The sequence below is a fragment of the Sinocyclocheilus grahami genome, unplaced genomic scaffold (genome assembly GCF_001515645.1).
Source record: "Sinocyclocheilus grahami isolate Dianchi unplaced genomic scaffold, SAMN03320097.WGS_v1.1 scaffold75.1, whole genome shotgun sequence".
Taxonomy (NCBI): Eukaryota; Metazoa; Chordata; class Actinopteri; order Cypriniformes; family Cyprinidae; genus Sinocyclocheilus; species Sinocyclocheilus grahami.
This window is the reverse complement of record NW_015505254.1, coordinates 556,528-579,937: the sequence shown is the minus strand read 5'-3', so window position 1 is coordinate 579,937 and position 23,410 is coordinate 556,528. Positions and strand designations below refer to the sequence as shown.

Sequence of the window (23,410 nt, the reverse complement as noted above, 5' to 3'; positions counted from 1 at the left end):
TCTCTCACGCTGGACCGCATCAGTCACAGCCTCCTACTGGCTTTCCCTTCTTGCGTGATCAAAGTGCCTGTAGCACGCTGCCAACTCTATTCCCGCTGCATGAAGTGAGTGGCACATACACACGTTTAGTTAGTACACTAAATGAGAACATATCATATAGTCTGTTGTTTTTACTGTATATAAATCAAATTAGAAATGTAATATTATTATTTTGTATTTGTAGAATAATATATTGTTTTATATTATATTATAAATATTATATATTAATTTTTTTTATTAATTTGGATATTTATTTGAAATATTTTCAGTATGTAATTTGTTAATTTTAATATTAAAGTTATATAAAAAATAGTCTGTGTATTTTTTATGTTAATTTATATTGTATTACAAATATTACATATTATTTAGAAATGTATTTTATTTATTTTACATTTTTAAATATTATATAAAATCGCTGAATCTGGTCAATTTCGTATTGCTTGTTTGCTGGGTTTGAACAGTCACAATGTCTGTGAATTATTGCAAAGCACCACGAGACAGATACCATGCAGAATACAAAGCGCTGGGATGGTCAAAGAAGACTAGCGAGCATTTTGACAGGAGGTTGAAAATCACTCCAGAGTGTGACAGCTTCAAAATAACTTCCAAAGTCTTGAATAAGACGTGCAATTGTGAGGAACCTCCCGTTTCTAGGATCTGTATTTAGGATCTGTTTGGAGATCGAACGTGTAATTTCGAACACAATAACAATCCACGCATGCAGCGAAGGCGTTCCTTAATCCCATTGAAAACCTTTGGGAAATTCTAAATCTGAATCGAAGCTGATGAATAAATCTCAGCTTTGGGATAAATTTAAGGAAGCCTGGCATGAAATGATGCACGTCACATGCACATAGCTTTTTGAGTAATGCCCAAGAGAATGGCTTTTATAATCAAAAACAAGGGAGGACCAGAGAAATGTGAATAACAGATTATATTGAGGTCAGTGTATGCTTTATTTCCTGTAAGCTATGCGTTATTTTTATAGACGTGTTTTTTGCATTGTATAAAACCCATATTCTATGATAAGCCACAGTATAGTTTATACCTCCCATTGACTCAATGGTAATGTTTTAAACAAAGCTATTTAAAATAATCCAGAACTTAAACCTATGCCTAAAATATGACTTTAATGTCAACAGTGACATCATTTAGTGTCTTTGTGAACTGTCTGTCCTTTTTAGTACAATCCCAACAATTGTTTATACTGTAGCTCTCAGCTCTAGGATAGTTTTGTGGTCCTGTGATCACTGGTCACCAGCCCGTGCTCTGTGTCTGTGCCCTTGGGCCATCAGTGCAGCCCAGTGAGACGCACTAACACATGTCACACGTCTAATGTGTGCACTGAACCAGCTGGATCATACTTGGTTGAAATCCAGTGGAATTAAACTATATACTGTCTGGTGCCGTAGGGGTACCATTCATGCTGGTTTCTGTTCTTTCACAGGAACTGCATCGCCTCACGGGATCCCTACTGTGGCTGGACCAGAGGAAGCACCTGCTCTTTCCTCCGTGCGGGTACAAGGTGAGTTTTAGCAATGAACCTACCGACATAACCTACCTATTTTTTTTTACCTACACAAGATTTCCATCTTCAGATAAAGCACATGTCCAAAAAAATCCTAGTTTTTTGTGTTCTGCCTCTGTTTAAATACACTTTCTGTTCTTTCACAGGAACTGCATCGCCTCACGGGATCCCTACTGCGGCTGGACCAGAGGAAGCACCTGCTCTTTCCTCCGTGCGGGTACAAGGTGAGTTTTGGCAATGAACCTACCGACATAACCTACCTATTTTTTTTTACCTACACAAGATTTCCATCTTCAGATAAAGCACATGTCCAAAAAAATCCTAGTTTTTGTGTTCTGCCTCTGTTTAAATACACTTGTGAAAATCTATCCCTCCTCAGAGAGACGGTTTTATTGAGTTCTGTGTGCAAATACAGGTTGTCTGCCGGTATTCTGAGATCAAAAACGTGGAGACCGTTTTACCTCAGTGCCGTTATGCAATTACAGCTCTCTGGCTGGATCTGATGTGATTTAACAAGGACGGTCAACCTGTGGATCGATTCTGTCTCGCATAATACTGAAAAATTCTCACCAATTGAATTTCACAGCAGAAAAAACAATACAGAAGTAGTTCTAATTACTGCCGCTTGCTAATATACACAAACAGCGAATATGCAAAACAAGTTCAGAGACATTCTGTCGGCTGTTTATCAGTCTGTATGTGCTTCTCAATGCTGCGATACGGCTAATGTTCATCCTCAGGAGAGCGGCGGGAAGGAATCTGCGTGCTCATTTAAATTCTCGGGGTGGTTCACCGCTGTAGTATAAAAAACTCAGCCATCTTCTCTCAGAGGAGTTCTGGAGATTACAGCTCTGCGCCTGCAGTTTGTAGAAACATTATATTTTATAGACATTTCACAGAAAGCGTTTAACGACGCGGGTGTAAGCATATCTTCTGAAAAAAAGACCCTGGCAGTAAAAGACCCCTGGCTGCCTTGTTGTCCTGGGCTTTAACTAATTGCCGACGGTAGTGGAAAGAGGCTGGTCCCCCGGTGCATGCTTCTGCTGTGCGTAGCCTTCGGCCTTTCCTCTGTTTGACTTATGCGGTTGGAAGAAAGCCATTCGTGAGCCGACTGCAGTCATTTTTCTTCATTAATGTGGCTTTAAGGTAACACAGAGCATCTCTAATAGAGCACTGTGATGCCTCTGTTTGCAAGACTTGATCATGAGCGCAGATTGAGTTTCTGCACACATCCTGTACAAGGTTTTAATGTGCAATATCACTTATTATTGATCCCAAGAGCACACAACCAAGACATTTTAGAAGTACCCTTCAAGATAACATTAAAAATTGTGTTTTTCTTTAAGAAAAAAAAGACGAGGGAAAATACAGAGACATTATTGTAATTGAGATGGTGCAGTTTTATGGCCTGTTTATGTGGTTTGCTGATGAATGTTTCTACTACTGTTCTTTCTCCCATTTCACCACAGGCTTCCCTTTGAGCAAGACGTCGAGCACGGAAACACTTCTCACTTGGGTGACTGTGACGGTAAGAGAACATTTTTATTATGACAATAAAACTCTTCATGCTGTGACCTCCCATTCTCTCCCCTCGTCCCGTCAGACCTGCAGCCGCCGTCGTTTTCTGCCCCATTTTGAGCTACAGTTCTGCGGCAAGAGCCTCAGCTCGGGTGCGTGGCGATCACAGCTCGCGCTTTCTATTTATAGTTCCCCTTTCATCTCCGATTATGTTCATCTTGGAACAGCGTCGAGTTCTGGGTGAGCCTCTCTTGGTGGGGTTCATCGCAGCAAATCAATCGTTCAGTCTGAAATATTCACTTGCTGTAGAACGCCTTTGATCTCACCGCTGATTCTACAGAGAAATTGGTGCACGTTAATCCTGGGTCCACCACAGGAGACCTCGCTCATCTGCTGTGAGCCACAAACACTCGGATGTATAAATATTGCATAATGATCATGTCTGCCTGGCTGGATTTTAATCTGCTCATCAGGAGCTTTTGAAGTTTTCCAGCCCCTGTTTCAGTTGCGGTGCAGAAGCCAGAAAGTAATGGGGTGGTGGGGCCAACTGCTGTATTTGCTAATGTGTTTCCTAATGGAGAAGATCAGTAAGTCGGGAAAAAACATAGTAACTTTGTCACAGCAGCATGAATAATGTGATGTAAGAGATTCTGATTTTCAATATTCTTGCAAAACTTATCTTCTTAAAATGAGCATCTGTTAGTCTGGTTCCAAAATCTAGTAAACTGTCTACTTGGACAAAATTTTAAAGAATGCTCCCGATGCAAAGATAGCTTCTTTTGGCCAAATACTAAAGCAGCATTGCTTATATCCTTTGCGTTGAACACAATCCCAGAATGCCAAATGAGAGAAATTTCAATGAGAGAGAATGTTAAATTAATTAACTTTAATGCATTGGGTATCATGAACTAACGTAATAAACAATAATTTTTACAGCATTTATAAGTCTATATTAATGTTTAGTTAATTATAATTACTTGTATCTGTAATTATATATTTTTCATTTAACTGATACTATATACTAATCTTCATCATTAATGTTCATTATACGTAACACATTAATGTTCATTTATACAACTGGAAAAGTTAAAAATGTATGTTTATGTAAAAAGTATAATTTAATAAATCATGTAAAAGTATTTTTCATTGTTAGTTCATGATTTTAGTTTTATTATTCATGCTAGTGAACCAAACTGAGAGGCCATTTTGAAGGCTCAGGAAACCTTTGCAGGTGTTTTGTGTTGATTAGCTGATTGGCATGTCACCATATTCTCATTTGTTGAGATAGTGAATTGGTGGGTTTTTGTTAAATGTGAGCCAAAATCATCACAATTAAAAGAACCAAAGACTTAAACTACTTCAGTCTGTGTGCATTGAATTTATTTAATACACGAGTTTCACAATTTGAGTTGAATTACTGAAATAAATGAACTTTTCCACGACATTCTAATTTATTGAGATGCACCTGTACCTATACTTCGGTTTCATTCAGTATTGTATCGTAATTTGTTCTTTCAAAATTGACTATTTTACCAGTGTATAATATTTGTGGTGTTAGCTCACCAACCTGCTAACCTCAAAACTTATTAAAATCAATTGTGAGTCGAGTCTGCTGTGAGGAATTGCTGCTTGCTCATTTTTGAGGTAAATAAAAAATATAATAAATCCTTGAAGCAAGATAAATTTACTTGAGAAGCAACATTGCATTAGATATTAAGGCATGTTTTCAGTACTGGTGTTTTTTGTCTCACTGTGCTGGCAGATATTTTTTTTCCACTTATTTCAAGTATAAACAAGTTCAAATCAAGTGAATAATTTGCCAGTGCTGCAAGACAAACACACTCATACTCAAAATAATATTTTAAAATAATCTAAGAAAACAAGTCTTAATATCTTATGCAGTGTTGCTTCTTGAGTAAATTTATCTCATTTAATTTAGATTTAGACCAGCACTAACCAGCACAAACCAGTCTTGATCAGCATGTAAATTCATGCTGGTTTGAAAAGCGGGGTGTCTCTCTAGTGGCTCTTACACTGGGGACTTGCATGGACAGCATCTCATTCTTCATCCTTAATAAGTCTTGTGTAAATAAGTGTTTGCCTGCAAGGCTTTGATCAGCAGACCGCATGTCACATCCATCACGCTACTCGAGTGCCGTTCTCCTGGGCCTGCAGTGCAGAGAGACACAGGCCAGGGGTTGAGAAGTGGGCAGTTTAGAGGATGTAGCACTGCATCCATCATGGTTTGTAGCTGGTGACTGGCTTTCATCTCTTGCTGGGAAGTGGTCACAGACTCTGATTCGAGGGGCTACCTCAGTGATGGAGATCCCCTGGATGAAACTGAACTTCATATGACCCCAGATGTCCACATGCATGTCCGAGAGGGCGTATAGATGGCTGATGTTAACAGCTTCTACTTAACGACAGAAAAGTGGTCAGTGGAAGTGGGGGCCGAGGAGAAGAATTGATTTTCATCTCGTCTCTGACTCGGTCTGGGCTGAATGATTACGAAGGGTGGGATCCATAAACCAGTGAGGGAGATACAGAGGATGAAATGGTACATAGAGAGATGAAGTAAAGCAAGTATAGATGGAGGGCTGGTGGTGGTTGTCAGACAAGCTGGAGCCTGTGACTGAGGGCAGGTGTCTGGGTGGGGTAGGGTGCACAGACGGGGCTGTGAGTGATGTAGAGTGCAAGCTCTGATGTCTCCTGTGTCACAGAACCGTCACTGCTGCCATTCCCAAAGGCCTTGTGCTGCTATAACTCTCTGACATGCTCCCGTTGCCTTCTGTATGGCAGAAGCAATTTCTCATTCCCTCGCACTTTCTACCTCTCTGTTTAAAAATAGTGCAATATTCTCACTCCATTTCTCAAAAACCAGTACTTTGTAAAACTGCAGTACAGACTGGCTAGTTGACAGGTAACATGAACATCAACTTTTGTTGTCAACTTGGAGATTGTTTGCGCTTTAGGTAGCTTTTATTGTTACAAATCACTTTTTTGCTAATTGCAGTTCACGTTAAGAGGTCATATCCATTATTTAGTAATGTTGGGGTTTTGGCAAAACAGATGTAATTTGGTTCTGAATGGATCATTTTTTAATCATATTTATTATGATTTGTACTGTTTAGTATGTTTTCAGTTTTTAAAGGTCCCCTGAAGTGCCTTGAAACACACAGCGTTATTCTTTGTGGTGACGTAATTTCAACTGAAACAGGAAGACAGGGCGGGACATATCGAGCAGCCCCGCCCCCTTTTTAAATTAGCCAATAGCGTTTTGTTTATATCTGCACGGGTCAGAGGGAGCTGTTGAGCTCGGTAAAGCGCATTTGATAGCCACCGTCTAATAGTTTACCCCCTAGATTCAATATGAAACTCTTAGTAAAACAAAATAGTGATCATAATCATGCTGAGGCTGTGTAGTTTTAAAAGTGTTTAATATATGCCGACTCGCGCATATGATCCGCTCCGTGCGATCTCATCTCTGGACTGGAGCCAAAGTCCGGATCAGACTGTGCGTGCGCGCTGCCGCGGTTCACGTGACACAACGTGAAACCCGACCTCATTTGCCCCAATCGAAAGCATACACTGTCTGAATTGTTCCCTCTCGCCTACAATAGGCCCTTTCGCGCCGCTTTAGTTCCAGAACTAAACGTACGGTACTAAAGTACTGGGACGATTTTGCACGAACTATTTCCCAGTACCATTTAAAGGGTTGCATTCGCACCGAGAACTACGTGCCATTCACTGTACAGGAAATACTACACTGTGAACAAGCGACCGATCTCAGCCGCAGCTCCAGCGTCTATTTATAGTGTAGGGGGGCGGGCACTTCGGCTTCTAGAGAGCGTTTGATTGGACAGAAGATTTGATGAGAAGATGAAGTATAATGTGACTTCAAAAAAATCGTTGAGCCGTTTTGGAGGAAGTGACTAACTAAAAATTCGCATTTAGAAGATACAAGCATTCAAAGCTTTGTCACTGTTTTGGAGCACACTGCCTTATAGATAACCTTAAGACTAACATATTGATATTAACACCCAAAAAATTTTGATTTCATTTTGATTTCATGGGGACTTTAAAGTTGCCAATATATTAATAGTACATCAAGCTTTTTTTTTTCTTTCTTTTTTTTCTTTCATTTCAGAAAAGTCTATTCACTGCAGTACAATAAAATGGCTAGTTCAGAAATAACATGTACATTTTCATGTCTTAAGAAAAAATTATTACCATTTTGCTTATGCAAGGCTTCAGATGTCAACTGCTTTGTTATTTTAGTTTAGTTCAAGAACAGTCTGTTATTCTTGATGTTGCAAACTGGTATTTACCTCTAATTTTAATTTATTATCATAATCATAAACTGGTTTGTAGCTCAAATAGTTTTACCATTTACTGCAGTTTGCTATTCTGCTATTTATTTACAGTACTTCTTGAAAAATTAGGTGGGTTGCAGTTCAATTGTTTCACTGTGCCAGTATCCTTTTTTGCAGCAAAATAGACTATTTAATTCAGAAGGAGTCATTTTTTTAAATTTTTGTTTCAATAAATGCTCTTTTTGGACTGTTTAGAAAGTTTAAAGTGAAAAAGTTACAGTATGTTAATGGTACATCAAGCTCTTTTTATCTCAAAAGAGCAAGGAAACGTTGATTCGTCATTATATGACCCGTTAAGTGGTCCTGCAGTGAGACGAATGAGTTTTTAAAAGTTCTTTTTAGTCTCTCAATTAATATGAGATTGCATAAAAGCTGCATGCATAGGAATTAGAAAGAACGAGAGGAAAATTTCAGTTGAAATGGTGCATAGCTTGTCACGTTGCAGGGCACTTGTGTACAATGAGAATATATCTGCCCAAATATATCTCTCTGTATCTTTCTTCCACCTTCACTTCACCTTGGTGTTTGAGTAACCGATCAGGCAGTTCCTGCCGTCTCTCTCGGTTTGCTCATCAGTGTGAGGACCATAATTAGAGATGCGCCTGCTCTTCCTGTGCCCTGACCAAGCACTTAGCGATCTGCTTCAGAATGTCAACTCTCCTTTTGCCTGATGCTCCGAGGGGAAGCTGATCAAAGTAGATGTAGACATCAGATGCTTTAAATTAGCTGACCTGTGAGGCCTGCCCTTAGAGGCCCGAGACACGGCCGCCAACAGCCACTTGTCATTCTGCATTTTGAGGGCCTATCTTTTTGGCTTTATCTTTGTGTTTCTCTCTCCGTTAGGGGAGACATACCAAGTTGTGAATTCTTGTGTAATGATGGCCGATGACTAAACTAGCAGCAAAAGCTGTGCTCAGAAATCAACAACAGTGCTTGAAACGATTAACTTGTTTGTTGTTGGAATGAGTACATGTTGTATAAAGAGAGAAATGCTGGCTTGAGAGAGGATAGCATGACATTTTACATTCCAGCCTTTGCTCTCTCGCCTGATCTTACCTCAATGTGGTGTTAACCCTTTACAGGTCATGACCTTTAAGTCAGCCATATCGATTGCAGGATTAGCGGCTAATTTAATGCTCCTTAAACTTCAACAGTATCCCTTTCATTGTAAAATTGCGGGTCATGTGAGGGGTCGAGAAGAAGTGAATTATTATGCCAAAGGAAGTAAAACTAAAATATACATACAGTACATATGTACTACTATTCTACTACTGTTCAAAAGGTTGGGGTCACTGTTTTTTTTTGTTTGTTTTTTTAAAGAAAAATACTTTTTTTCAACAAGGACTATTAAGTTGATCAAAACTGATGTTACAGACATTTAAATTGTTACAAAAGCCTGTTCTTTATTTGAATCAAAGAATCCTGAAAAAAATTTGTGGTTTGCACAAAAATATTAAGCAGCTCAACTGTTTTCAGTATTAATAATTATTAGAAATGTTTCTTTAGTACCACATTAGAACAATTTCTGAAGGATCATGTGACATTAAAGACTGGAGTAATGGCTGAGGAAAATTCTGCTTTTCCATCACAGGAAAAATTTTTATTTTAAAATATATTAAAATAGGAAACATTTATTTTCAATTGTAATAATATTTCACAATATTCTGTTTATAGTTTATGTATATCTGTGCCAAAAGACAGTTTGGCTTTGACAGATTGTGGTTCCTGAAAACTACTTACAGATTGCTTTAAAAAGTTCCCCCAGTTCCCCCGAAACTCACTGAATAAGTTTCTTACTGGGGTAGAATCCAAATGTACCTGCCACTGGTAAACGTTAACTACACTCACTTATGGGAGCGACGGAGTCATTGTTTGCTCAGAAACTCATCTGCAAATGTCAGTGCTGTTAAACCAGGCATCAAAAGGGAGGGAGACATCAGTGTAGGAGAGAACGGTCATGCTCCACCGTTGTTATGAATGAATGGACTGCAAAATGAGGCTTCTCCTCAGACTGGCAGTTCAGCTACAGTACGTGTACAAAGAGCAGACAGTCATAAGCCCCATTATGCTTTCTTTGCATCTATATCCCACCCGCTTACCCTTTTCTCCCGTGTGTGTACGTTGCTACAAAAGCATTTGAGTATAATCACAGAGTTGACACAGATGTAGGCAGTTACGCCGCTGTTAAAATATTTCCTGGAGAAAGGTGGTGTTTTGACTCTGCAAACAGTGGGTTGCAATCACGATCTAATTGAAGTCCGTGTTACACGAAGAAGTGCATGGTGGCGTCATTCTTATAGAGTGGGATGACAGCTATGCATAGAAAGGCAATGATGCACACGCTGGCAAATTTGCTTCTCTGCTGTAATTGGTATCAGCTAGCAAACATTGATATAGTTATGTCTCATGTATTCTGCTGTTCAAAAGTTTGAGGTTGGCAGGATTTTTTTTTTAATGTTTTTGTAATTCTTTTATGCTCACCAAGGCTGCATTTATTTGATCAAGAATGCAGTAACAGTAATATTCTGAAATAATAATTCAATTTAAACATTTCTATTTTTATGTAATTTATTCCTGTAATGGCAAAGCTGTATTTTTATCAGCTATTACTCCAGTCTTCAATGTTCTTCAGAAATCATTCTAATATGCTGATTTGATACTCAAGTCAGTATCAAGTAAGTTTTATGTCCTCAGTCAAACTGAATATATTTGATGTGCAATGTAAAACTTTTACTTGGAATGAAGTGTCACATTTGGTGTGAATCATGTTTTGTATGCTCTGTGGAGTTTTTTGGGTGGGTGTAATAGGTTTTATAGAGGACTTAGATGTTACAGTGAATGTTTGTTAGACTGATGTGGTGCTCTTGCCCTCCAGACCTTTCAAACACTCCCACAGGGGCAGTTCATGTTCTCCTGAAGTAGCCTACAACATCTCATGACCTTCATGTCCAGGTCATTAATCTAGTCATGGACAAACACACACACATGTATGTCTACACTGAGGTAGCCCATTCCATATACCGGACTTGGGGAAATTCAGAAGTGAAGAATGGGCTTCCTTTCAGTTCACAAGTTGAAATTTAAATTGAATTGGCCACACCCCACAGGAAGTTGAATTGGAATGACAGGAAGAGTAATTAATGGATTTGAAATTCAAAGAAACTTAACTGGAGTTTTATTACACACAAAAACACACAAATGATTACATGATTAATTTTAACTAATTATGCCTGTTTTTCCCCTTATAGATGTTTTTCTCAACTAATTAGACATATTTCTCTAAGGTAATTACATGTGATTTATTAAGTACTGTCTCAGCAATTAACCATCAAAACAATATAATTCAGCCGTACCGATTTCAATTAGCTATAAACGCCATATTGTTTATAGTAATTAAAAAGTTTGGTATTTTAATTAATTGATTATATGTTGGTTATTCATTCCATTTGAAAGTCTGGGGTGTATTACAATGACAATTTTACATGTTCTTTATGGGTGATAAAATAAAAATAATATTTCATTTATGCCTAATTTTCAAATGAAATGTATATTTAATTTTTTTACATTATTTTTAAAAAATATATTTAAAACCCATTTCTTGAGGTGGCATTTGAAATATTGATTATTAGTTTCATGTGTTTTTTTTCTGATTTATAGGTAATTAAATTAAATGTATGAGCTAAATATATATATATTTATTCATATATACATATTATGCTGCTCATGCAATCAGCCTGAGTTTGATTCTAGTTTGTGACATTTTCCAGTTGTAAAATTGCGGGTCATGTGAGGGGTCGAGAAGAAGTGAATTATTATGCCAAAGGAAGTAAAACTAAAATATACATACAGTACATATGTACTACTATTCTACTACTGTTCAAAAGGTTGGGGTCACTGTTTTTTTTTGTTTGTTTTTTTAAAGAAAAATACTTTTTTTCAACAAGGACTATTAAGTTGATCAAAACTGATGTTACAGACATTTAAATTGTTACAAAAGCCTGTTCTTTATTTGAATCAAAGAATCCTGAAAAAAATTTGTGGTTTGCACAAAAATATTAAGCAGCTCAACTGTTTTCAGTATTAATAATTATTAGAAATGTTTCTTTAGTACCACATTAGAACAATTTCTGAAGGATCATGTGACATTAAAGACTGGAGTAATGGCTGAGGAAAATTCTGCTTTTCCATCACAGGAAAAATTTTTATTTTAAAATATATTAAAATAGGAAACATTTATTTTCAATTGTAATAATATTTCACAATATTCTGTTTATAGTTTATGTATATCTGTGCCAAAAGACAGTTTGGCTTTGACAGATTGTGGTTCCTGAAAACTACTTACAGATTGCTTTAAAAAGTTCCCCCAGTTCCCCCGAAACTCACTGAATAAGTTTCTTACTGGGGTAGAATCCAAATGTACCTGCCACTGGTAAACGTTAACTACACTCACTTATGGGAGCGACGGAGTCATTGTTTGCTCAGAAACTCATCTGCAAATGTCAGTGCTGTTAAACCAGGCATCAAAAGGGAGGGAGACATCAGTGTAGGAGAGAACGGTCATGCTCCACCGTTGTTATGAGTGAATGGACTGCAAAATGAGGCTTCTCCTCAGACTGGCAGTTCAGCTACAGTACGTGTACAAAGAGCAGACAGTCATAAGCCCCATTATGCTTTCTTTGCATCTATATCCCACCCGCTTACCCTTTTCTCCCGTGTGTGTACGTTGCTACAAAAGCATTTGAGTATAATCACAGAGTTGACACAGATGTAGGCAGTTACGCCGCTGTTAAAATATTTCCTGGAGAAAGGTGGTGTTTTGACTCTGCAAACAGTGGGTTGCAATCACGATCTAATTGAAGTCCGTGTTACACGAAGAAGTGCATGGTGGCGTCATTCTTATAGAGTGGGATGACAGCTATGCATAGAAAGGCAATGATGCACACGCTGGCAAATTTGCTTCTCTGCTGTAATTGGTATCAGCTAGCAAACATTGATATAGTTATGTCTCATGTATTCTGCTGTTCAAAAGTTTGAGGTTGGCAGGATTTTTTTTTTAATGTTTTTGTAATTCTTTTATGCTCACCAAGGCTGCATTTATTTGATCAAGAATGCAGTAACAGTAATATTCTGAAATAATAATTCAATTTAAACATTTCTATTTTTATGTAATTTATTCCTGTAATGGCAAAGCTGTATTTTTATCAGCTATTACTCCAGTCTTCAATGTTCTTCAGAAATCATTCTAATATGCTGATTTGATACTCAAGTCAGTATCAAGTAAGTTTTATGTCCTCAGTCAAACTGAATATATTTGATGTGCAATGTAAAACTTTTACTTGGAATGAAGTGTCACATTTGGTGTGAATCATGTTTTGTATGCTCTGTGGAGTTTTTTGGGTGGGTGTAATAGGTTTTATAGAGGACTTAGATGTTACAGTGAATGTTTGTTAGACTGATGTGGTGCTCTTGCCCTCCAGACCTTTCAAACACTCCCACAGGGGCAGTTCATGTTCTCCTGAAGTAGCCTACAACATCTCATGACCTTCATGTCCAGGTCATTAATCTAGTCATGGACAAACACACACACATGTATGTCTACACTGAGGTAGCCCATTCCATATACCGGACTTGGGGAAATTCAGAAGTGAAGAATGGGCTTCCTTTCAGTTCACAAGTTGAAATTTAAATTGAATTGGCCACACCCCACAGGAAGTTGAATTGGAATGACAGGAAGAGTAATTAATGGATTTGAAATTCAAAGAAACTTAACTGGAGTTTTATTACACACAAAAACACACAAATGATTACATGATTAATTTTAACTAATTATGCCTGTTTTTCCCCTTATAGATGTTTTTCTCAACTAATTAGACATATTTCTCTAAGGTAATTACATGTGATTTATTAAGTACTGTCTCAGCAATTAACCATCAAAACAATATAATTCAGCCGTACCGATTTCAATTAGCTATAAACGCCATATTGTTTATAGTAATTAAAAAGTTTGGTATTTTAATTAATTGATTATATGTTGGTTATTCATTCCATTTGAAAGTCTGGGGTGTATTACAATGACAATTTGACATGTTCTTTATGGGTGATAAAATAAAAATAATATTTCATTTATGCCTAATTTTCAAATGAAATGTATATTTAATTTTTTTACATTATTTAAAAAAAATATATTTAAAACCCATTTCTTGAGGTGGCATTTGAAATATTGATTATTAGTTTCATGTGTTTTTTTTCTGATTTATAGGTAATTAAATTAAATGTATGAGCTAAATATATATATATTTATTCATATATACATATTATGCTGCTCATGCAATCAGCCTGAGTTTGATTCTAGTTTGTGACATTTTCCAGTTTTCTTCTTCTCCTCTCCTATCATATCCTGTCCTTTCTTCTCTATATTATCAATGGAAGTGGCAAAAAGGTCCAAAAAATACTACAATGTGTCATTTAGTAAAAGATTGCTCAAGAGAGGGAAATTTGTGTATATATGTAGCTGTGTTTTCCAATTCACAGCATCTCTAGGCAGAGTTCACTAGAATAGCTCACTTAACTTGACAAAATTAGTTCTTTTGGAATGCTGAAGTGCACTTCCCAGGGCACTATCTGGCAATTGGAACGTAGCCTTATTGTGTGAGAAATCTTGGCATGTTAGACTGCAGTAAGGGAGAGACTCAGGAGCATAAAAGGACAACAGCACTACCACTGAAGCCTGCAGCATGACAAGCCGCCTGTTGTGGTGTTGAGGATGTTGCTGTGGCGGTTGCCAGGCATGTTGACAGGGCATGAAGAATCTCCCCGCCACAGATCATCATGACTGGCTGAAAGTGATAGCTCAGACAGGTGTGTGTGTGTGTGTGTGTGTGTGTGTGTGTGTGTGTGTGTGTGTGTGTGTGTGTGTCAGAGATACACAATAACATAGAGCAAAACATCTCAGCCTTAGAAATACCTTGCATGCACCCACAGGTGAGGTTACACCATTTTTCTCTCTCACACACACGCACTTGATGCGAACAAGCTGTATCGATCATTCTAAAGAGGATTTTGTTCAGTTCATCAAGCCAGAGACCTGTGTCTCTATTGAGTCTCTGTCTGACAAGCATGAAAGAGACATTTTAAGCCACCACAGCAGATCGCAAATGACCCAGAGAAGTTTCTTAATTCAGTAAATGTGTGGAAAAGTGATTCCACCTCAGCCAGACAGAGCCTGAAAACTCAACATCTCCGTCATAGAGGCAACCCGTCAGTACAGGAGTGTTAACTTAATACAAATAAGGTAGTGTTTTTAACAGCTGGTAAAATACAGTCATATGCGGAGCACTGACAGACAGAATTTATGTCTTCAGCATGCTGGAAACATTAACTTGAAATTGGAGGTTTCGTGATTGTGGTGGATGCAGATGTCTTGCTTTGCAATTGCAATTGGCTAGACTAATAGCACCGGGTCGCTTTCTGAATTTATAACCCATGCTGGAAATGTCGAATATTTTTTAATGATTTCATTTGAGAGTTCTCGCCATTCAGCCCTAAATTGAGGCTATCAATTTACCAGCAAACCTTGTGTTACAGTAGAGCCCCCCATCAGCCACATCTGTGGTATTGCAATGCAGTACACATTTCCGTACTTGTTTGATAAATTTAACACAGCTGAAATCATCTGCATCCTCATTAGTGGTTGTTGGCAACAGTTGCTGCGAATGGGGAAAGCTATGTTGAAAAACTATGTGCTAATTGACTACAATTAATTGCGGCTGACTAGGCAGCATCTGCAGAATGTGGAAAAGGTGAGCAAGCGACAATAGGCAACAGTGTTTTAGCAGTGGACCGTTTCTCTTAACATTGGGCTCCAGTAGGGAGGGGTGTTGCCCCCAGCTCAACACCCCTCGTTATTTCGCACAGTCCTTTCTATTTAGTCTCACGTTAATCATCGTCAGACATTGTGGACTGTAGCGTGCACAATTATGTTGGAATTAGAAACTCTGAACCGGTGCCAGGAAGCCTTTCACCTTATTGCAATGCTATAGGCCATGAGCATGCAGCTCTCTCTTATTGAAAATGGTAGACGAGTTAATTGAGAACACGTGCAGATGTACGGAAACCTGCTGGCTGTATATTGATCTGAGAGTTTGGCTTTTAAAGTGTAAGCTAAGAAGCCTTAAATGTCTTCACTACTATCTTTCTGTAAACACTCTGCTTGGAGCCAGTTAGTTTAATGTGATTTCACTGGGCTTTCTCATGAAGCTCAGGGTTGGACAAGGTTGGTTGCATTATTTACTCAACCGAATGTTGTTCCAAACTTTTTGTTCTGTGGGAAAAAAGAAGATTTTTTGAAAAATGTTTTTGTTTCCATACAATTAATGTCTATGTGGTCTTCTGTTGTTTTGGACCCCATTGACTTTCATTGACTTTCAAAGTATCATCTTTTGTGTTCTGCAGAAGCAAAAAAAAAGTCATTTCTCAACAATGAGAAAATGATGACAGAATTAAAAATTTTGGGTGATCTATACCTTCAAGGTAATAGCTGAACTATTGATGTTGTTTTAAACCTTTATCACTTATTTCTTCCATTTTAGGTTGCAGTTTTATTGCATATATTGGAAGTGAATGAGGACTAGTGTTCCAAAAAGCTCCTAAATTACCAAAAAAGCATCATAAAAATAGTTTGTATTACTATTTTGCTATTCTCCATGTCTTCTAAAGTCAGCTTTGTTTGAGGAACAGTTAAGTGTTAAACTGAGACTTAAAATGGGATTTAATGAAAGAAGAGTGCAAGAGTCAGGCCTTTTTAAATGAAATGATCCATTTCATATGAATTGGACTGATTTGATTCTCAAGTTCAACTTGGTTAAAAGCTCACTGAAAAACAATTTAAATATCAGTGTTTCTCCCTGTAGGAATGCCATCATAACAGCATCTAAAACTCAATGCTGGTGACCAGAGTTGCTGGTCTTTTCAACATGATTAACACAAAGCAATGGCAACAGTGAGGCTTGAATACAGCAAAAGATGTCTGACATGTCGAGAACCAGAAAGGATTGGCAGACAGAGAATAGCCTACAGTGTTTCTGCAGAGAAGGGAAAGTGTGTGTATGTGTGCATGAGAGAGATAGAGAGCAAGAGCGAAGTCAAGAGAATAAAAGACAGAGATAGAAAGAGAAAAGATAATGAGTAAAGTCAGTGAACCATAAGCCACTGCTACACACACACACAAATGCACACGCTCGCATGTAAAGCCTCGTGCTAACATGAAACTACGCAAGCTCACACACAGCAGTATCTAACATAGTGCAGAAACTACTGAATAAGTGTTTGTTACATAAGCACAGCTGATAAGAGCCTATTTTCAACACACTAAACTCTTTCAGCCTTTGCTCGAAGGCCAGTTAATTAATAAACCTCAGGAAGGTTGCTTATTTGCTAGAAGAAAATCCATATTCCACCTGAGGTTTTTAATGACACGATCTCTACAAGAAACCGAACCCTGCTAGCATTTCATTAGCCGCCTCTCTGCTTACAGGTTGAAAAGAGAGACCGAGAGCAATAGAGTGATACAGGGAATAAAAGAATAAGGGTACGTCCCCGGAGACAGACAGCCAGCAGAAGATGAAAGGACGTGGCACAGAGAGAGAGACGAGCGAGAGAAGATGTGCACAGAGATGGAGAGCGATAAGCAACAAACATCAAACTGCTAGTGAATAGACCCGGGGAAAAAAGAGGCAAAAGCAAGGAAGTTAGTCCCTGGGCTCTGAGTATTTTAGCACTTGGCTTATTGCCTTCCGAAAGACCAATTCTAACTAGACTGCTCCACTGCCATTGTTCATCTGTAATTGGAGCTTCCAGCTCAAGACGTGCTCGCTGCGCCTCAGCCTGACAGTCCGACTGCCTTCCATTAAGCTTTAATAAGTGAATGGGGAAAAAGGGGGTTTCTGTCACCCCGTCGGGAATGAGGAAAAGAAAGAAACCATGCCTGGGACTATCTCTCGCTCTCCGTCCGCTCCCGTCTGTGTGTTTTGTTTCCCATCACGACAAAGCTGAGTGACTACAAAGGCAACATCTATAATGGCCCTGATCTATTCACTGCATGCATGCACCATCTTCTTACTGTAAAAAGGGATGGACACATTGCAGGCGAAAGCGGAGAAAGAATGAGAGGTGGCCCTCTAGACAGGCGGGCGTTTTAATGCATCTCTTTCATTACGGAGAAAGGCCTGTGTGGTTTGAGTAATATCTATCTGAGGCACCATCAGGGCTGCGCCCAGGAAAAAGCGACTCGCGTATATACAAAGAGCGTTTGATGTGTGTTTTAGTGCTGCTTGCAAACAAAATTGTGTTTTTAGAGAGGCAGGCTCTCAGGGAGTTCTTCATGTCCTCAGGTGCGCTTTCAAAAGAGTTTACGATAAGGTTCAATTTGATGGTTTTACTTGCAATATCATTTAGGTTTTAAAAGTACATATATATTTTCAGAAAATCATTCATGACTCAAAAGACTATTTTAAGTGAAATAGGTTAAATACAAGTTAAGTTCTAGAGACAGCATGTGTGGCTGCAGTTGATTACCGGAGAATAGAAACTAAATAGCAAAACTAGATGTATTTTGTAGTTTAAATATTGAATATTAATTTGCATACCAATCCAAATGAATAAGGATGCAAGATTAGAATTAGATTAGATTTACATACTATACAAAGTTTACAGAATGCTACATTATTTCGAATTGATTTTTTTGTGTATTTATTTATTGTAAAGCTAATATTGCCTAAACGAAAGAGAGAGAAAAGGACTGAGGAAGAACCAGACACCGACTCAGCATCCACATGAATGCATTGATTGATTTGAGGTGTCGTTTCGGTAATGTGGTCTGTCCCTCCAAAATTAATACTGAGAAGTAAACTTGAATAAAATTGATAGGCACTCTGTCATAACATCTCCCAATGAAATGACATTGTGCTGTACAGTTCCTTTCCCTGGTGCCCAACTGCAACTAATATATAATTTAATTCAGCAGAGTCTTCCACACAAACACCCACATTGAGGCAGCTATTATGAGCTAATTATCGGAGTGAAATTTCTTATTGATTGGGCCTCCTCTCTTCTCATTTTATTTGATTTCTTAAACAAACAGCTGCAAGTGCTAATCAAGGCTGTTTATTTTCACCCATGTTAAATGGTTACCATTTGTCTTTATTGTGATAAATTTGCCAGTTAAATTAATTTGTTTCTAGAGCGTTTCATCTGCTATGCCATTTCATGATGTTGGTTCTTACTGTTGTGACTATAAGAACTTCCCTCCTGTTTTATTGAGTTTCCTGTAATTAATAAGATATTGCCTCTAGATTTAGATTTTTGGGTAGTTGAACAAAAACATTTCTTGAACCTATTTTTTTCAACATTAGATAGACAGACAGACAGATAGGTGAATGGGGAAAAGGATCACTTGCTGTCACAGAGCAAACTTTTCTTAAATGATCTGTTGCAGCAGTATTTTTTATAACCACTTGTTTTGTCATCATCAATAATTCATTGGTGCTCTTCTAAGAACGTAAGTCTTCTGTCATTTCAAAGTGAATGGTATCCATTGCTCTCATCCGTCTGTATATATGTTTTCATAGTCTGTGTTTTTAAAATCTGTCACACCCAGGGCACCTTTTCAATCTGCAAATATGACTTAAACGTTTCAGTATTTGTCAGAATTATTCAGTGTTAGATGTTTTCGAAAGTTAATGTTCCAAAACACGTAATTGATGGATAGATGCTTTCAATAAGGAAGACAGTTATTACAGCTGTTAAAATCAACATCCACTTTAGATAGCAATGAGTGAAATTAGTCTGCCATTTTCCTTTACTCATGCATTCTTCGACCTCATAAAAAAATTAAATGATTTATTTTTTTTACTTAAAAAAATAAAAACTCAATCTTTGTCAGTTATAAAAGTGTTCTTTATGCTCACTGTTATTCTTTCCATGTGTTTAGGTCTTCTGCAGGAGAGTTTCATCGAGGAACCAGATGGCTTGGTGTCTGTGAACTTGCTGGTGGTGTCAGCGGTTTCAGCGTTCGCCAGCGGGGCGGCGTTGTCTGGTCTGATGGTGTGTTGGATAATGAGCCTCAAGCACCGCCAGCGCTCCAGAGCCAGTGGATCTGGCATGGGGAATCGTCGCAAGAGTGACAAGGAGCAGGTCATGCTGGGACACGGCCGCAGCGGTTCCGTGATCAGCGTGACGCGTATCAGTGGTAGTGAACGACCCCGCTCGCAGGTTGAAAATATGTTCACCAACGGCTGGCCAAAATCTGGAGATATCGACCCAGGACTTCCCACTCCAGAACAGACGCCTCTGCAGCAGAAACGTCCCACTCCTAATGTCCATCTCACAGACTGCGATTGGGACCAGAGCCATACTTTCCTCACCCAGACAGGGACACCCTGCCCGGCGAACTCAGCAGTCATTTACTTGAGCTCCAAATACCTGCAAGGTGGGCGGCAAGAGGGATCAGGTGATGTTCCTCCTCATTCGGAGCGTCAGCGGTACCTCATCCTCTCCCATCCGCCAAATCAGCGGGAGCAGAGCGGGCAACCGTCCGCCCCACCTACTCACAACTCTGCTGGTGAATACAACTATCCGACAACGCCTCAGGACTCACCTGACCGCAGGAGGGTGGTTTCGGCTCCTACCACACAGTCGGACTATGGAGAACATCTGCGATGGTCCCGCGACGGACTCAACTTCAATAGTAACAACGCGACTCCTTCTGGCCACCACCCGTATCCCATACAGCCACGCACTAATGCTGCGTTAATAAGGCCAGGTCACCACACTCAGCGAGGGCTCAATGAGATACAGGACTACAGCCACCTGCTGGTGAAAAGTGTAAGTGAGCGCAACCCAAATGGCCAATGAGTGGTCCAGGCCCGTTCACACCCCTCAGAGTCCCATCACCCCCAAGACCCAGACTCCTTCTGTAATCCTGCCCTTCCTGTCCTCTCTCACTGCCATCCAGTGTCTTTCAAGTCCCCCACCAGTGGCTGAGCTCTAGGACTACCGAGTGTGAGAGAACGAGAGCTTTAATGGTTGATGGTGTTAAAGCCGCTGTCCTCCCCTGCCTGTGGGGTGATGCCACTTAGCACGTTAGCGGCTTCTATCACGCCCTGTCTAATGAAGCGGAAGGATCGCTTAGGAATAACGGCTGCGTTGGGTGATGGGAGGTGAAATACATAATCATAATCCTGCGAACGGCTACGTTGACTGTTTAGCATAGTGAAGCGGTTCCGGATTGTCTCTCTGTGTAATCTCAAGCCCTCTAAACCATTCAGTGGAAGTGATCCGTTTCGTTTTCACCTCTCTTGCTTTACATTTGCGACTGCGGATGCTTCTTTTGTGCATCCTTTGCAGACAAGCTTAAACTTCCTTGTGTCTGTTTGTATGTGTATGTGAGCCGCGCCAAAACGTGGATTAAAATGTGCTTGCCGGCTAGACTTGATGTGAAAGCAAAATGGCCGACCAACACTGGAGTTTCTTAAGTGATCTGATGTCAAATGACTGACTACCCCTTCCTCTCTTAACCTATTATGTGTCAGGAAGCAATCAAGACAACTGCCATGTGACTTTAAAGACTTGTGTGCTGTAATATCAGATGTAAATGGGTCATGGAAAAGAGCGTTCGCCAAAAATCACGGAGGAATCAACCCATGCTTTCTGGACGGAGCATTGGAAGCACTGTGGAAATTACTTTGTTGCGTACAGGGACATATGTTGCTGGGTGGACCCATTTATTTTGTGGTGTATCTTAAAAACCAAGAAATTTTGTGCATTTTTTTATCCCCTACACATGCTAGAATTAGAGCAGGGCATTTGCAACACTTTCTCTTCCTTTCGCTCGGCCTGGCTTCATTCTCTGCAATCCACTGAGTTGAATGTGAGCTCGGTTGTCTGGGCCGAGTCGGGCCACTAGGGAGCTGCATTCAGAGTGTCTCACTGACACTGGGTGTCTTTGTGTGGCCCAGCCAGAGAAGACCATCCTAACAACAAATAACCGTTAAGAGTCATGGCCTAGCCATCAGCCGAGCCCAGGAGAATGTCAATGAGGAGCCAGACAGATCGGACCGCTCTGGGTCCCCCCTCACTGCCAGCCTTCACAAACCTCACAGAATCAGATGAATACAATGTTACATTTAGATGGAGAGCAAAAAAATCAGACCCACTGGGCTCCCGATGGCACTGTGCCTGCTTCAGCCATTGTTCAGTTTCCTCTCTTTAGATTGCTGTTTGTTTGTTTCAGGGTTGTAAACCCCATGGGAGGGAGAAAAGAAAGTGTACTATTCAATTCATTCACCTCTCAGTGAACGACATTATCTCTGTTTTCTTCCCGTGAGGCAACGGTAATTTAGTGTGTGCTAGTGTGTCCACTAGAGGGCGGTAATGCACGTTGAGTTTTTTTTTTAACTTAGTGCTCAATTGACCCTTTTTGCAGTGTGAGATTACACATTTCTGGAGTTATTACGTTGTAAAAAATGTTTTGATTTTAACTTTTATTGATTTCAGAAGGATCATAAGACACTGGAGACTGGAGTAATGGCTGCTGAAAATTCAGTTTTGCCATCACATATTAAAATAGTAAGCTGTTATTTAAATTTTTTGTATCAAATAAATGCAGCCTTGGTCAGCATAAGAGGCTTTTTCAAAAACATAAAAAAATCTTTCAGACCCCAAAATTCTAAACATTAGTGTATAACACTATACTTTGTTATATTTCCATAGCATTAAATTACAAAAGAAATAGTAAACACTGCTGCAGTGGGGTTTCAAATACATCTTCTGAGAGAGTGATGGTAAATCTGACGTCTTTCTCTCTTCTAACTGCCATAATCAATCCTTTTTTCTTCTTCTTTAAGAAAGTCATGGAAATACAATATTTAATTTTTTCTTGTTTAAACAAATGGTAATGCAAAAATAACATTTGCTATGGTCTCACATTTATTTATGTAGAAGTCTACCCTGCTATTTTTTATATTCCAAACCCAAAAATGTGAAAATAGTCCATGAGAAGATTTGACATCAAATGTTTGGTGGTCCTATAATCAACAATACTTCAACACTAAGTATATGTTGGTTTAAAAACAGGCCGTGTTCCAAATGAAAAGTCTGTTGTAGTGATAATAGAGAGAGGATTTTAAGGGCGTAGGAAAAGAGTGTGTTCTTTTGAATGTGGATGGATGAAAGCTCTGAAGCTGAACATTAAAGCAATTAATGAAGTGTATAATTTATAGGTTTTAAGTGCCAATGCATGACTGAGTTCAGAACTCTGTGCGTAATTATTTTTACACAATCAACATTATTGACGCAGCTTTTTAATTGTCACCCAGCTCATCTGTTCGTATTGGAACTGCTGTACCCTCACACAGCCTGAGGCCCACCACTAAAAAAGGTCTGCCCACCCATGCATGCGCTCACCCTGCTTCCCTCTCGCTGGCTTTTCACTCTGTTGCGCCATTAGGTGAAACATGCGCGTTTATGCTAAGTCTATCTTGGCCTAATAAAGCCTTGGGATGATTGTGAGAGACGTACAGAAACACAGGCACCCACTTGCTTACTCACACAGCCAGATTTTACAAAGCAATCGCCTGAGATGTGGGCAGCAAAACTCAAGCAGCGAGTCATCATTCTCAACCGCATCCCATATAAGTAACATTCACCGAAATAAACCAAAAACAAGCAGCAAACGCAGGTGATGCTTATTTTGAAACCCTGTACACAAGCTCTAAACACCGCCTGGGTTAAATCACACAAGATTTTGAGGCAGTGAAATGGAGTTAATTTGCTGCAGAGCTCTATAAAATGTGTTCCCGGGAAACGAAAATAAATGTTTCACTGTTTTCCTATGTCGTAATTCTCTCAAGCAAGAAATGGAATCGGCCGTAAAAACTCTGCCTGGGTTTTGTTTGGA

General features: G+C 39.2%; 1 protein-coding gene across 3 annotated transcripts in view; it reads left to right on the top strand.

Annotated features, from left to right (window-relative positions):
• LOC107585853 (semaphorin-6B-like) overlaps positions 1-22,023 on the top strand; it is a 134,558-nt gene extending 112,535 nt beyond the window's left edge. For 2 of the 3 annotated variants that reach the window (XM_016273013.1, XM_016273014.1), the window contains 4 exons: positions 1-104; positions 1,487-1,564; positions 3,037-3,095; positions 19,445-22,023. The exon at positions 1-104 is cut by the window's left edge and continues 37 nt beyond it. In XM_016273013.1, the coding sequence (XP_016128499.1) occupies positions 1-104; positions 1,487-1,564; positions 3,037-3,095; positions 19,445-20,367 (1,164 nt within the window). In that variant the 3' untranslated portion in view covers positions 20,368-22,023. Of the gene's footprint in view, positions 105-1,486; positions 1,565-1,713; positions 1,792-3,036; positions 3,096-19,444 lie in introns of all 3 variants that reach the window. The other variant, XM_016273015.1, reaches the window with a different exon arrangement.
• The last annotated feature ends 1,387 nt before the right edge of the window (positions 22,024-23,410 follow it).